This window comes from Lipotes vexillifer, unplaced genomic scaffold (assembly GCF_000442215.2).
Source record: "Lipotes vexillifer unplaced genomic scaffold, Lipotes_vexillifer_v1.1 scaffold496, whole genome shotgun sequence".
NCBI classification, from domain to species: domain Eukaryota; kingdom Metazoa; phylum Chordata; class Mammalia; order Artiodactyla; family Lipotidae; genus Lipotes; species Lipotes vexillifer.
The window spans coordinates 288,522-302,551 of NW_006786690.1; the positions used below are offsets into that span (position 1 = coordinate 288,522).

General features: G+C 44.8%; 1 protein-coding gene across 2 annotated transcripts in view; it reads right to left on the reverse strand.

Annotated features, from left to right (window-relative positions):
- Positions 1-4,369: 4,369 nt before the first annotated feature.
- Positions 4,370-14,030, reverse strand: part of PPP1R8 (protein phosphatase 1 regulatory subunit 8) — a 17,541-nt gene continuing 7,880 nt past the window's right edge. Inside the window, exons 4-7 of one of the 2 annotated variants that reach the window (XM_007459076.1) lie at positions 13,488-13,708; positions 11,745-11,889; positions 7,537-7,601; positions 4,370-5,825 (exon numbers count right to left, since the gene is read on the reverse strand). In XM_007459076.1, coding sequence (XP_007459138.1) covers positions 5,472-5,825; positions 7,537-7,601; positions 11,745-11,889; positions 13,488-13,708 — 785 coding nt within the window. In that variant the 3' untranslated portion in view covers positions 4,370-5,471. The remainder of the gene's footprint in view (positions 5,826-7,536; positions 7,602-11,744; positions 11,890-13,487; positions 13,709-14,030) is intronic. The other variant, XM_007459077.1, reaches the window with a different exon arrangement.

Consider the following 14,030-nt stretch of genomic DNA (forward strand, 5'->3'; position numbering starts at 1 on the left):
GCCCAGCTGTGTGAGCCAGGCCAGCCTCTGGAGGTCAGGGCCTGTCTTCCTCTTGTTCAACTTGAAGGCAGTGAGGGAGGCAGCCATCTGGGAGAAGAGTTCCAGCCACAGGGGCAGGGTGGGAGTGTGCCTTGAGGGCTGAAGGGCCAGCCAGACCCCGTGGTGGCTGCAGCAGAATGAGCAAGGGGGAGAGAGGCGGGAGGACAGAGAGGCAATGGGAGGGGGTGCAGAGCAGTGAAAAGACTGGCTCTCAGGCCGGAGGGAATGAGGGGCCTCTGGAGCGTTCCGAGCAGAGCAGTGAACACGACTGACTGGAGTCATCAGCAGGCACAGTTTTGATGGAGTGTTAGGACAAAAACCTGACTGGAGTCAATTCACAAGCAAGTGGAGGAGAGTGAAGACACAGGTGAGACAATTCTTTCCGGAAGCTGTAGTGCAACAAGGTGGAACAGAGAAACAGGAGGAAGCTGTGGTACCTGGTGAGAAAGTGGAATAAAGAGGTTTTGGTTTTGTTTCCCTTTGAGAGCAGTGACGATGAATAGAACACTGCTGAGGAAGGTCTGGCGGAGAGACTGTCTTGATGGTGTCTGTCAGTTGGAGAGGGCATAACCGCAGCAAAACAGGCTCCAGGCCCAAGTGGCGGCCTGGCTGTGGAGGAAGACCGCGGTAATGGTGGGGGTGGAGGGGAGGCCGAGGCAGGCAGGCTGGGGGACTTGGTCATCAGAGGTTCTCTCCTGAGAGCCTCTCTCCACATCTCACCTGCACTTCCTGCCAGTAACCTTGTCCCCAGGCCCTGAGTGCAATAGTGTGTGGAGGGGGCTTCAGTCACCCAGCCTGGCCCAGGTATGGAGACAGCACTTGGAGCCCCATGGGCCCCAAAAGGGACCAGAGATGGAGATAGAAGGGGTAGGAAACTGAGAAAGAGAAAAATAAGAAAGGGACCAAAATCCAGAGTCTCTCACAGACCCCAAGCACAGGCAGGGACAGCAACCTGAGTCAGGAGCTCCCCTGTGTTTTTCGTCATCCTAAACAGCAGGTCCAGGTTCAAACTGCTGGTTTATCACTTGACCGCTGTGCACTCTGTGAGCCTCAAGTTCTCCAGGTATAAAGTCGGACTCAACCAACCTCCTCTCGGGGCTGTTGGGAGAATTTAGGGAGGTAAAACACGTAAAGTGCCATCAGGGTGCCTGACAAGCAGCCAGATGCTTTCCCTTCCTATCATCTGCCACCCACAACCCTGGGTCTTCACACTGGCTCCTACGGCAGCTGCAAGGATGGGAGCAGGGCCCTGCCTGCTGGCTGACTCTGGAACTGCACCTCTACCCCAGTTCAGAGGTAGAAGCCTCCACATACAATTCCTCCAGCAATTTCACTCCATGGCTACAGATACTACCCAAATACGGTAGGTGAGCACTCCAGCCTTCTTACCACCCCCAACATCATCGCCAGGGCCTTTAATCCACCCTAACCCCCTTTACTCCTGCAGCTGCCCTTGCTTGAAGGGCCCCTGCTCCGCCATTTGGAAACATCAAAGGTCTGAAGCTTTCCATGACCCTCTCCTCTTAGCACCCCTCCCTCTCACAGATAGAATTACTAAGGAACTTTCTTTTCCATATTCTCTCTACATCTGGACTTACCTCCAGGTTTGCTAAACTGTGTGAGAGTACACTAGAACACCTGTCTCTCCTGCTTCGAGACTCACCTGAGGTCAGGGACTGCCTCATTCATCTGCTGCCAGGGGGACTTTCTAACATCTGAATCTGATCAGTCGCTGCCGTGCCTGAAATCTCCCCGAGGAAGTCTCCCCACTCTGGGTGAGGAGGGTGCGTGTCTGTGTGAGGTATATGTCTCTGGATTTTCCAATGTTGCTGTATAAGAATGGCTGTATACATTTTTTTTTTTTTTTAAGTAAGGAAAACAAATCCTTCATTGGCTCCCTGGTAGCTTCAAATTCCCCAGCAGAGCTCACCGTGTGGGACCTGGACTCTGCCTTTCTGATTCCTCCCTCCTGCCACCCCCCAGCCATCCCCTCGTCCTCCTTCCATGCCTCTCTCACACTGGTTCTTCTGCCTGGAGAACCATGGCCCACAGTCCTTCACACAGCAAATCCCTCCTTGATCTTCAATGCTCAGCTCAAACATCATCTCCCTAGAAGCCTCCCTGACACCCCGGGTTTCACTCATCTCTACTCACACATGTTCAATCCATGTTAGTTGAAAGTAGTAGAAGTAAGTCCCCGCTGCCATGGTTTGCTTGCAAGCAAAATGAGGGATCCAGGCAGGATCTTACCAACCCTCCTAGACTCTAAAATTCTGAGTTGATAATGATGAGCATATTTTAGGCAAGCAGTCACCGAACAGCTGACCTTGAGCTGTGATCACCTATTGCTTTCTGTCAATAGGTCCTTCTCCATAGGGTTCATCACCCTCTCCCACCCTGGGGAGGGGAAGAGTCATCCCCTCCCTCCTTAGCAGGTGGTCTATTAGGGGCACAGGACTCTGGGGAAACCAACAGTTGCTTCTCATCCCTGCATCCCTCAGCAGCACTGTGCTCACCTGAGTGATAGAGACCATTTGCTGATCCTGGTGGTGAACAGCAGGGGCTTACCTACCCATAGTCATCGTCTAAAGCTGCACTAGGGGCGAGAGGCAGCTGAGCCCCTTCCTGCAGTGTTCATCTTTGAGGGGCACTAAAACATGACTGGAATAAATCAGAAATCTGGTGCCAGGAAAGCCAGGTTTCCATACACACATGCCTCCGTATGCTGTGTAACCACCAAATTCAGCCAGTCCCGCTTCCACTAAAGGCAAAGGAACCTTTGAAGAGAAAGACAGAGCTTTGTAGGCTTGGATATTCTCTGTTGAGCCTTCTTTGAGACACCAATTCGTTTTACTCTGCAACTCAAATTCTGAAACTGAATAATGCATGACATAATCTCTCACCAGGAAGGCTTTTATTCTCTCTCACCAGGAAGGATTTATTTTATTATCTAAATTAGACCTAAATCCCTTATTATACCTTGTAGTAAGTTGTCCAGTTTGGAAAAAAAACTTTTTTCCCCTTCTTAAAAAAAATTATTTACTTATTTATTCATCTTTGGCTGCGTTGAGTCTTCGTTGCTTTGCGCGGGCTTTCTCTAGTTGTGGTGTGTGGGCTTCTCATTGTGGTGGCTTCTCTTGTTGAGGAGCAAAGGCTCTAGGCGCGCAGGCTTCAGTAGTTGTGACACGCAGGCTCAGTAGTTGTGGCACACGGGCTTAGCTGCTCCGCGGCATGTGGGATCTTCCTGGACCAGGGCTCGGATCAGGGCTTGAACCCGTGTCCCCTGCATTGGTAGGCAGATTCTTAACCACTGTGCCACCAGGGAAGTCCCAAAAATACCTTTTTCAAACTTCAGAACAAACACCTAGCTCCAGTCTATGGAGCACAATGACAAGCCACCTAAGACTGGCACATCCTTCCCCTTAACTCATCTCGGAGGCCGTGTAAACCTGTGCTCAGGCTCTGGATTCAGGCTACAGTTTAAATCCTGACTTTACTACATGAAATCATAAGGAAGTTTACTTTAGCTCTGAGCCTGTTTTCTCATCTGTAAAATGGGGATAAAAACAGTATTCCTCTTAGGGCTAAGAAAATTAAATGACATGCATGTAGATGGCTGGCACAGTAGGCAGGTGCTCAACGAGTGACAGTTAACCAGCACTAACAGTAACCTTCGCTGTGATGAGAGGAAGGTACCCTCATGAAGACGAGGACACTCACTGTTACGGAAGCCAGTGGAGAAGTTAACTTGTCTGTGACTTTACAGATCTCTGTTCTTTAACAGGCTGCTCCTGCCGTGAGTCCACACTCTCAATCTAAGGGATTTGGAACCTAGTTGGCATTTTCACCACAAAGCCACATATATAAGTCTCACCACACACAAATGCACTTCCTGCACACGAGGTTCTAGTATGCAAGACACACCCATCCAATCCAAACTCTGGCTGAAATCCCTTCTAAATGTACTCATCTTTAGCTTCCTTTCACTCCTGTGCCTCCTGAGCTATAGCGCAAATGCATGCAGCTGTAACCAGAGGGCAATGGTTACACCCAGGACAAGGGCCCCAAAGCCCAGTCTTTCTCGTCAGACCTGCGGCTCTGCCTCCTGATGAAGGGCAGCAAGCACTTCTTAACCCACTTTGCTCGCTGAGGCTTCAGTCTGGGGACTGGAATCTCTAATTAGAATTTCCACGTTCATCAGGGGGCATCTTTATTTGTAGTAATAAAATGGGGACAGAGCATCACCTCCCAAGCCTGACAGCTGTATTGACAAATATTCCCTAATGGCAGTAGAAATTGGTGATGGCAACTGAATCACAGACTGCACCCGAATGACAAAAGTTACGTTTAATTTACAATGTAATAAAGGTTACAGGTAAAAAGCTACACATAAAGCGTGAAAAGCCCTATTACACAAATGTACAAATCTCTGTACAAAGCTCACATCTATGTGTCCTACCTTTGTCTCCTATGTTTGTTAACCAGGTCTAGTCTTGGAGCTCTGGACAACGAGAGCTCTCGGTCAAGGGGGGAAAGAGCCTCCAAATCAACATCCGAAAATGTCCTCTTCGAGATATCCGTTACTTCAAAGTAAAATCTTTTCCTTTTTAATTGAAATTGCTCTAACTGGTCATATCCTTTATATTGCCTTCATAACACACTTGAAAGTAATGCCTTAGAGAGTAGAGGACAGTACTCTGGAATCAAATGAGAAACTTCAGCAAGTGGAGTACTCAGGTTTGACAAGAAAAACAGGTAAAGTTCAAACAATACTGTAAGTTTAAAACTATCAACCTGTGTCTATGGCACTGGTCACAGATGGAGAAAAATCAAAATGTTCTCATTCTAACAGAAAGGACAAAAGAGAAAAGCCTAACTACTGGACCTCAAAACCACCGACCCAGGAAAACTTCTGAGTTGTTTTAAACCTTAGCTTAACTGAAGCATTCTAAACCCTCTTGTTAACCTAGAATCCGTGGCAACCCTTCTGCTACCTGGGACTTGCAGGATAGTAAATATAAATCAGGCTGCTAAACCCACAAAGCTGGCAATGCTACTGTCACCTCCACAGCTCTACATTCAACCTGAGGGCCTGGAGTCTCTCCCTGGGGTAAATGATTTTTTTAAAAGTGATCCTAGAAAGAGGGAGAAAAGAAAAAAGGAGATAATGGAAAGAGTGGAAAAGAGCCAGGGCAGTCTATTTAAAAGGATGTATGAACCATTGCTCTTCAATGAAAGTGCTCTGAAGACAGGTCTTTCTGGGATACTTCAACCCCACCCCCAGTTTTAATATTACATGCTTAGGACCCCAGGAGACATTCTGAAAGACGATACTGCACACATGGAAAGTTTTTCTCCCTAATTCATTAGCTCCCCCATCACCCTTCCACCCTGTTCCCACCCAATCCCACCCTCCTCCATTACCAAAAATATCAAATCAGTAAGGAAGGTGTGGGCTTCTTGCCCGGCCAAGCCTCTTTTGCATATTTTTTCTTCTTGGGTTCGTTGACAGCTTCAGGGTTATAGACGGCAGGGTTTGGTGCAGGGTTCATGGTCACTGCTGACGGCACGACGGGAGTCAAGTCCACGTCAGGAGCGAGGTTCGGGTATGGCATGGGCAAGCCACCGATGAGTGCTGTCCCGTGGATGCCATGCGGCTGGGAGCCGGCTTCACTGTGCGTGGGGGGCAGGCCCCCATAGAGTCCTCCACTGAATGCAAAGTTCTGCATGCGCCTGTTCCCTGATTCCTCCAGGCCCAGGGAGCCAGGGCCCTCCACCCGCTTCTTCTGTGGTTTATAGAGAAGACAAGAAGTGAGACACAAGAGTGCTGTTAGCCTGTTCTATTGCAGTCCTCAAAAAACGGGGGAAGGTCCCTAAACCTCTAACTTGTTTTGTTTCTTAAACAACCCATCTCACGGTCCTGAAATCTCAGGGTTTGAAGAGACCTTACAGTGGTCATCTAACATCATGGCTCCCAAACACTGCCCCACACAAAGTGGTCACCATCCTACGTCAAACTGAGAAAAATGAGGCTAGTGTGTGAACTTTTCATAAAGTAAGACTTATCCAGTTTAAGTGACCATTCTTTACCCTAAGGTCATACTCCTCCCTCTTTTTTTCAATGTTAAAATGCCATTTCAGGAATCAGAGGTGATAACAGATGGGAGTAAGTATTTCAATTTTTCTTTTTTTGGAGGAAAATTAAAAGTTAGTATCTTCCTGTTGGGCACCTAATTTTTAAACATTAATCTGAGAGCAGAAAAAATCTGTAGTGACTGAAAGCAGCTTACTGGTTGCCTGGGGGTAGGAGGAAACTGACAGCAAAGGGACACAGGGGAACTTTCTGGGGTGATGGAAATCTGTATTTTGATTATGGTGGTGGTTACCCAGGTGTATATATCTGTCAAAATTCAAATTATACTTTATAGACAACAGAAAATTCCAAAGGGTGAAGAAAAAAGAGAAAAGTGTCCAAGGGGAAATGTGACACAAATACTATGGAGTTGTATGGAAAAATTTCATCTTATACTTTTTCACACTGGACTAAAGTTCAATGAAAGATCCTCCCTCACCCCTCTACTCCTTTAGCATGAACTTGACACATTTTATCAATCTATTCTAATATATTCTAAAGATTTTTTTTTTTTTTTTTTTTTGCGGTACGCGGGCCTCTCACTGTTGTGGCCTTTCCCATTGCGGGGCACAGTCTCCGGACGCGCAGGCTCAGCGGCCATGGCTCACGGGCCCAGCCGCTCCGCGGCATGTGGGACCTTCCCGGACCGGGTCACCAACCTGGGTCCCCTGCATCGGCAGGCGGTCTCTCAACCACTGTGCCACCAGGGAAGCCCTCTAAAGATTTTTAAAAAAATAAAACTCCCTATAGCATCTCTGACCAGCATCTTCCAATCACATTTTGAATACCTCTACTAATAGGGATCTACTTCCTGGGGCCATTTGTTCCCTTTTGGAGCCCTAGCTGGCAGGTGGTTCTCCACATGTTGAGCAATCAGAACATCTCTGTAATTTCCACCTCTTGGTTCTTCAACAGAGCTGCTCTTTAAACCTAATCCAATGTGGGCTGGCTTTCCTATCTGTGCCATCCCCATTCACAAAATAAAGATGTGGTAAAGGCCAGAGACGCCATGCAGAAATGCAACAATGTCTCTTCTTTGCCTAATAGCTTACTTTGAGTCAAGAAGGGAAGGTTAAAGAAAGGTGGGTCTCTCTGCACCCTGCTGAGAGGTAAATTTACAGACCCACATCACACCATAATTTACATGCAGGATCAAGCTAGCTGGTCACCTGCAGCCTCTCTATGGCACTCCAGAATGCCTACACACAGATGGGGTAAATGGATTTCCACAGTATGAAAAATGGGAAAGGAGCAAAGAATGTTTTAAAATTAAGCACACACTTAACACTTACCTACATATAAAAGAGTGGGTTTTTAAACCAGACTATATGACATTTCAAATACTGTCACAACATGCTTCCTACCTTGACTGGGACCACTGCAGTCTGCACCATGTTCCGGAAGCGACCAACTGAGGGATCCACATCCTCTGCAAAAAGACACGAGGGCAGGGTTAGTTCAGTAATCAACTGGGAGGATTAGGTTATACGGCTCAATGCGAATAAAGCAATCACAGTAATTCATATTAAAACAGTAAAATACAGCTAACACTTCATGTGTTTACTGGGTACTGTGTTAAATCCTCACAACAACCCTACGAGGTAAGTACCACTACAATAAACATTTAATAATCTCATTTTAGTGATAAAAAGAGGTCACACACCACATACCTTGCTAACACCCGGTCATTAGCAAATAACAGAATTAGGATTCAGACCCAAGGCTTCTAGCTTAACTTCGCCTTTCAACCTGAACAACTGTATATAGGCATACCTTGTTTTATTGAGTTTCATTTTACTGTGCTTTGCAGATATTGTTTTTTTTTTAAAAAAAAACAACAAATTGAAGGTTAGTGGCAACCGTGCATTATCAGATGATGGTTAGCATTTTTCAGCAATAAAGTATTTTGTAATTAAGGCATTGTAAAGAAACAAGTACATTGCTTTTGTAGACATAATGCTACTGCACACTTAACAGTTTACAATATAATGTAAACGTAACTTTTATATGCACTGACAAACCAAACAAATATGTGTGACTAGCTTTGATATTCACTTTACTGAAGTGGTCTGGAACCAAACCCACAATTCCTCCAAGGTATGCCTGTACAATTAAGACTCACTAAAGGATCTGAAGCCCCTGTCCAGGCAGGGTGGGACAGCGGCTCCCTTTTCACAGCTTATACACACACTATTGCACCCTACGAAGCTTCTAGCTTCATTCATTCACTGTGCCAGAAGAATGCACTAAGACCAAGTAAGGGACACGCTCGTAGTCAGTCAGTCTCTCATTTATTGGACATCAGGCATGGAAATAAAGAGCAAGACACCGTCCTGCCTGTAAGGAGTTCACAGTTGTAAAGCCAGACAGGCTAGAATACAATGGAGGTGCTTGAAGAGTGGTGCAAAAATAGTTTTCTTGGGGCACAGAGGGGAGATTGGGCTGGATCACCTAGAATGAACAGTTTTCTCACTGAAGACTGAGTGTGGGGAAACAGGCAAGCATAGACTTATTATCATTACTAGAAAAAACTACTCCAGGGCCCTTTTATCTTAATATAGTGGTAGGAAAGGAGTTGTTTCCCTAATAGATGTTGTACACCTTATTTTAATGTGTTGAGGACACTTGCTATTTAAAGAAACACTCTTGTGAGTCCCTCTGGAATACAAAGATTCCTTATTTAATTTGAATAATTAGTCCCTGGTTTATTTGTTTTAAGTCTGGCTTTTCACATATTAGGATGCCTCTAAGGAATATACCCTGGAATTATTTTCACAAACAATCGATGTTAATGAATGAATAGCTTCTATATGGAAGAAGAAAGAGGAAAAGATATCCAGGCTCATCAGGAAGGAGAGAAGGTCTCTAAAAAGGCACCCTTATTTTCTCTCTCATTACCATAACAGCCCTGCTCCAATCATCCCTTCAGGAAAGCTAAATCAAGTGCAAGAGCAACTGGAGCCCAAGAGGCATGGCTAACGGGGTATGTGGCCCACAAACACAAGAGGCCTGTGGAAGTGGGGGCTAAGCCATCTGGGGGACCCTGTCCTGTGCTGGCTGAATGGTGCTCAGGCCTCTCACCCTCTCCTCATTCTCTAGCCATTCGACTCCTAGAGAGGGGGTCTGCCCATTGCAGGAAATCTCTGCTCCTGGAAGATCTACCAAGAAGTTTCTTGCTAAGTCTACTTCTAGTATAGGAAAGTCTGCATAGGTAAAGGCAAAAGGGGTGGCAGATGATGATGAGGACAATGGCTAACACTTATCAAGGGCTACTGAGTGCCAAGCACAGATATGAGGTATTTTCACATATATCAATCATTTAATCTCCCCACCAATCTTGAGACCAGTAGTCATGTCACTGGCCAGGGTCACAGAGCTACTAAGCGGAGAGGTGGATTTCATACCTAGGCCCTCTGATCAGAGCCCACGCTCTTAAACACTATGCCATACTCTGTCTGAACGTACTGCCTTAATAAAGCTGCAGGACAATAATTTTCTTTTTTTTCCTTTTTCTTTTTTTGGGGCATGCCGTGCGGCATGTGAGATCTTCGTTCCCCAGCCAGGGAGTGCAGAGTTTTAATCACTGAATCGCCAGGAAGTCCCACAATTATTTTCAAGGAGAAAAACAGAACATATCAGACCCCGAGTCCTGAAAGAGACTTAACAAATTACCTAGTTCAGTGATTCCCAAACTGTTGGCTGTTCATCAGTACAAACAGGAGCTTATTAAAAAACTACAAATGTCTAGGTCCAACCCCTAAAACTCTTATCTGGCACTCAGAAATAAACTTCCCAGATTAGTCATCCAGGTCATCCAGCTCCTGCTCAAACATTTCCCTTGGGCATTCAGTACTTTGAGAAGTAATTCATTCCACTTCACCCATCATCAAAAAGTGAACAAAAGTCACTAGAATGAATGCCCCAATCTCTTTCACAGGAATTCTTTTAATTCTTCTTCTAAATATAAGAAGGATTTGTTGTTGCTTTTCATGCTGAGTCAAATACTTGCTACTCACAGGCTCTGGTTTCGCCTACTCCTTCCTCCTGAAGGTCAGCCTTGCAAACATCCACCTCAGGGTGCCTCCCTCCAATCTACTGTCCCTCATGTACAGTTCCCAGCACTTAGGGACCACTTTCCATAGCTGGGAGTCTCCTCCTTCCCTCAAGACTACATAACACATTTAGTACTTAAGGCTATGCTTGCATTTAGTAACACATTTGGGTGAGTTCTGCTCAGAACACAGGCCACCGGGTTACTGTCCCCCATTATTCTATTAATGCAATTTTAAACTGTACTTGATTAGTTTCCACATCCCCCTGATGACTCAGACTGCATTTTTAACTAACTAAAATCCTTATACCTTTTTTTTAACATGAGCTGTCACTGGAGCAGATTTTTTCCATTTAAATAATTGACATTCTGAAACTAAATGCAGGACTTGAAAGTTATTCTCACTGCATTTCAATTTGGGATATAAAAGCAACTTGTTAGTTTGGGATCCTTGTTTCCATCCATGAAGGTTTATTTTCAAACAAGATTTTTGGAATCCCAATTCCATCTTCACTGTATAAACTGCACCTCCCAGCTCCATGCCATCCACCTCCCAGAGTACTTGAGATATAACATGAGCCCAATAAATGAATGTTGAATGATGGAACAAATGGGTAAACTCAATGGCCTTCCCAGAAACTGATGCTCTCATCTTGCTGATGTTTCCATACAAACTATCTATAAATTACGACCTTACAGAGGCAAGTCTTCAATGCGATTAATAGTAGCAGAAAGTTCTCCAATCTTAGAGTTACCAATCATACATGGAACCCCATGACAATAGTGTCTGCTCTGACCTATACTTAAACTCCACTATACCTGGATCAGCAAAGGAGAATTACAGCCTTCCTCCATCTACTTCTTTCACACTGCAACTGGATAATGCCTGAGTTTCAGGGTACTCCATCAATGTACAGGCATACCTTGTTTTACTGCACTTCACAGATACTGAGTTTTTTATAAATTGAAGGTTTGTGGAAACCCTGCATCAAGCAAGTCTATCAGTGCCGTTTTCCCAACAGCATTCATTCACTTCGTGTCTCTGTGTTACATTTCTGTAATTCTCACAATATTTAAAACTTTTCCATTATTACTATAGTTGTAACAGTGCTCTGTGATCAGCAATCTTTGTTGTTACTATTGCAAAAAGATTACAACTCACTGAAGGCTCAGACTAGCTTGGTTAGCATCTTTTAGCAATAAAGTATTTTTTAATTAAGGTACGTACATTGTCTTTTTTAGACATAATGCTATTGCACACTTAACAGATTGAAGTTGTGTAAACGTAACTTTTACATGTACTGGGAAACTAAAAAATTCATGACTTGCCTTATTGCAATGCTTGAACTGAACCCACAATATCTCCAAGGTATGCCTGTTCTGTACAAAAATATCTCCTCTCAACATAGCACCTGTTATCCTAAACCTTGTATAGAAACATTACAACTGACCTACAGGTTGTGTACACTACTCTCTGACATCACAGCTTTTTCATCAGAAAAAACTAGGAAGATACCTCACCTGGGTTGATGATCTCATCATCCTCACTAAAGGTCACCCGTGAGTTCTTCCTCTTCCTCTTTGGTCTCTGAATGTCCAGATTCCCCTCCTCAATGGTGAGAGTGGAAATCCGCTTGTTGTGGGCAGTGTTGAACTCCGTCAGGTTCTGGGACAGGGTTCACACAGGAAAGACAGGAATAAGTACACAAGGAATTTGAAGGAGAATATTACCAAATAAAGGGCAGGAAGGTATTAGGAGCTAACCTTGACCTCTCCACACAGATGAGATTCTTTTCTGCATTCAGAAAAGATTCATTACCGTCCCTAGACAGCTAATATCAGCAAGCCTCAATTTGACAGAATGTGGAACATCTTCATTGACTAGTGCGGCAGTGATATTCAAAAGGGAGTGAAGGACCTTGAGCTGAAGACAGGTCATCTGTGCAAAAACCCTTGAGTTGAGGTTTTGGGTTTTTTTGAAGAAAGTTTATCATGTCTTCATGCTGAGAATTAAAGGAATACAACTGGGAAGAAATCCAAGAATTGTTTTTAAGTAACAGAGATGAGAAAGGACAATTGACAGCTTCTTTCCCAGTAGCTCTCTCCTTTAAAACTTGTAAGGACGTTACCAGTGCACTGAATATCTGGCATTAATGTTTTGTCACTCCCCATCCCTTCATCTGGCCCCATTTCTATTCATAACTATCTATCCATCTCAGTGATTAACTTGGCCTCATCACTGCTGCCTGCCTCTTCCCAATCACCTGGACTTATTCCAATCTGTACTGCAGTTTGAGACATCCCAAATGTCTTGAGAACAAGGACCCAGAGATGACCTAACATACTGAACTAAAAGACAGGAAGGCATGGAAGCAGCCTGGAAGAGAATGTGCAAGAGTGACTGCCAACCAGGTCCCTGGCTATGAGGCTACTTCTTTAGAACAAAATAACTTCTAAGTTGTAAGACTGCAAAAGTGCTTTTCTTCCTAAGGGCTGGGAAACTGTCTCGGTATACAAGAATAGTAAATGCATGTGGGTGGTTAAGGACAGGCTGGCGTTTTATCTACCTGGATAGACCAGTCACACCAATGCAGTGATAGACATGTGAAGACAAAAGCTACATCACAAACTACTGGGGTCAGCTCTAGAAAAGAAAACCTTCGCACATTAAAATTAAATCTTGTAAAATTCATGGCCTTCAGGGCAGCCAGGCCCAGAGCAAAAGTAATCTTAAGTTCTACTCAGAAGATTCTTGGGCTGACTGGACAATATCAAAAAGAGCTACATAAATGAATGAAAGCTTCAATCTCTGTAAGTGTTGTAGTGTAGTGTTGTTCAAACAAACTTTCTGGATGATAGAAATGTTTTCTATCAGTGCTATTCAATATGGTTAGTCACTAGCCACATGTGATTACTGAGTACTTGGAATGTGGTTAGTGGCTACTGCACTGGACAGCGCAGCTCTAGAGAAATGTAACTCCCAGCCTTGGCTTTTAACATCCACTGAAAGTGCACAAGACAACCATAAGGGTCTACTGGCAGGAGACCCAGTCTCCTAGTTAGCCCTGGTTATACATAACCAAACCCACACAATGCAGCTCTCCAAGGGCCACACCACACTGCCAAAGTGGCAAAGGCTTATCACTGGGCTCAAGAAAACCTCCAGTTGCTAAGTCACTGGCATTTCAAACTACACAGAACAGCTACATACTGCAAAAGCCAGAGTCCCAAAAGACATAACAATGACATAGACAATGGAATTACATCAAGCTCTGTTTCCTCCTCTGGAAGCCCCAGTAAGCCCTTGAGTTCATCATCCTCTCCACCCATCTTCTCATCTCCTTTCACAGCCGATGGCAATGTCTGAGGCTTCTCACGCAGAGTGTATGCCCTTGTGGATGCACCAAATGAGACCGTGGAATCGATGGGAATTTGCTGAGGCTTGTGAGGCTCCAACCGAATGTGACCCAAGAAAGTGCCGTGTGCTGGGAATAACCAAATCAGAAATGTAAGAGAGGAAAACAAACAAACAAACAAACAAACAAACCTTAGTTGTAGAAGGGAGAGTAGCTCCTGCCAGCACATCAGTTTTGCTTTGTAAAATGGAAATGGCACTGGGTCCACTTTGCATCCCTTGTCATGGGTCACAATGAAAAGGAAACTCCTTCACTGAATCTTGAATCTCTTCGGTGGATTTCTTACACATCTTCAGACCTGCTGTTACCCCACATAATAAATACCACTGCTTGCTCTCTGCTGCCAGACAGGCTTGACTCCATTCTGGGTCCAGCAGGAAAGGTTGGCAAC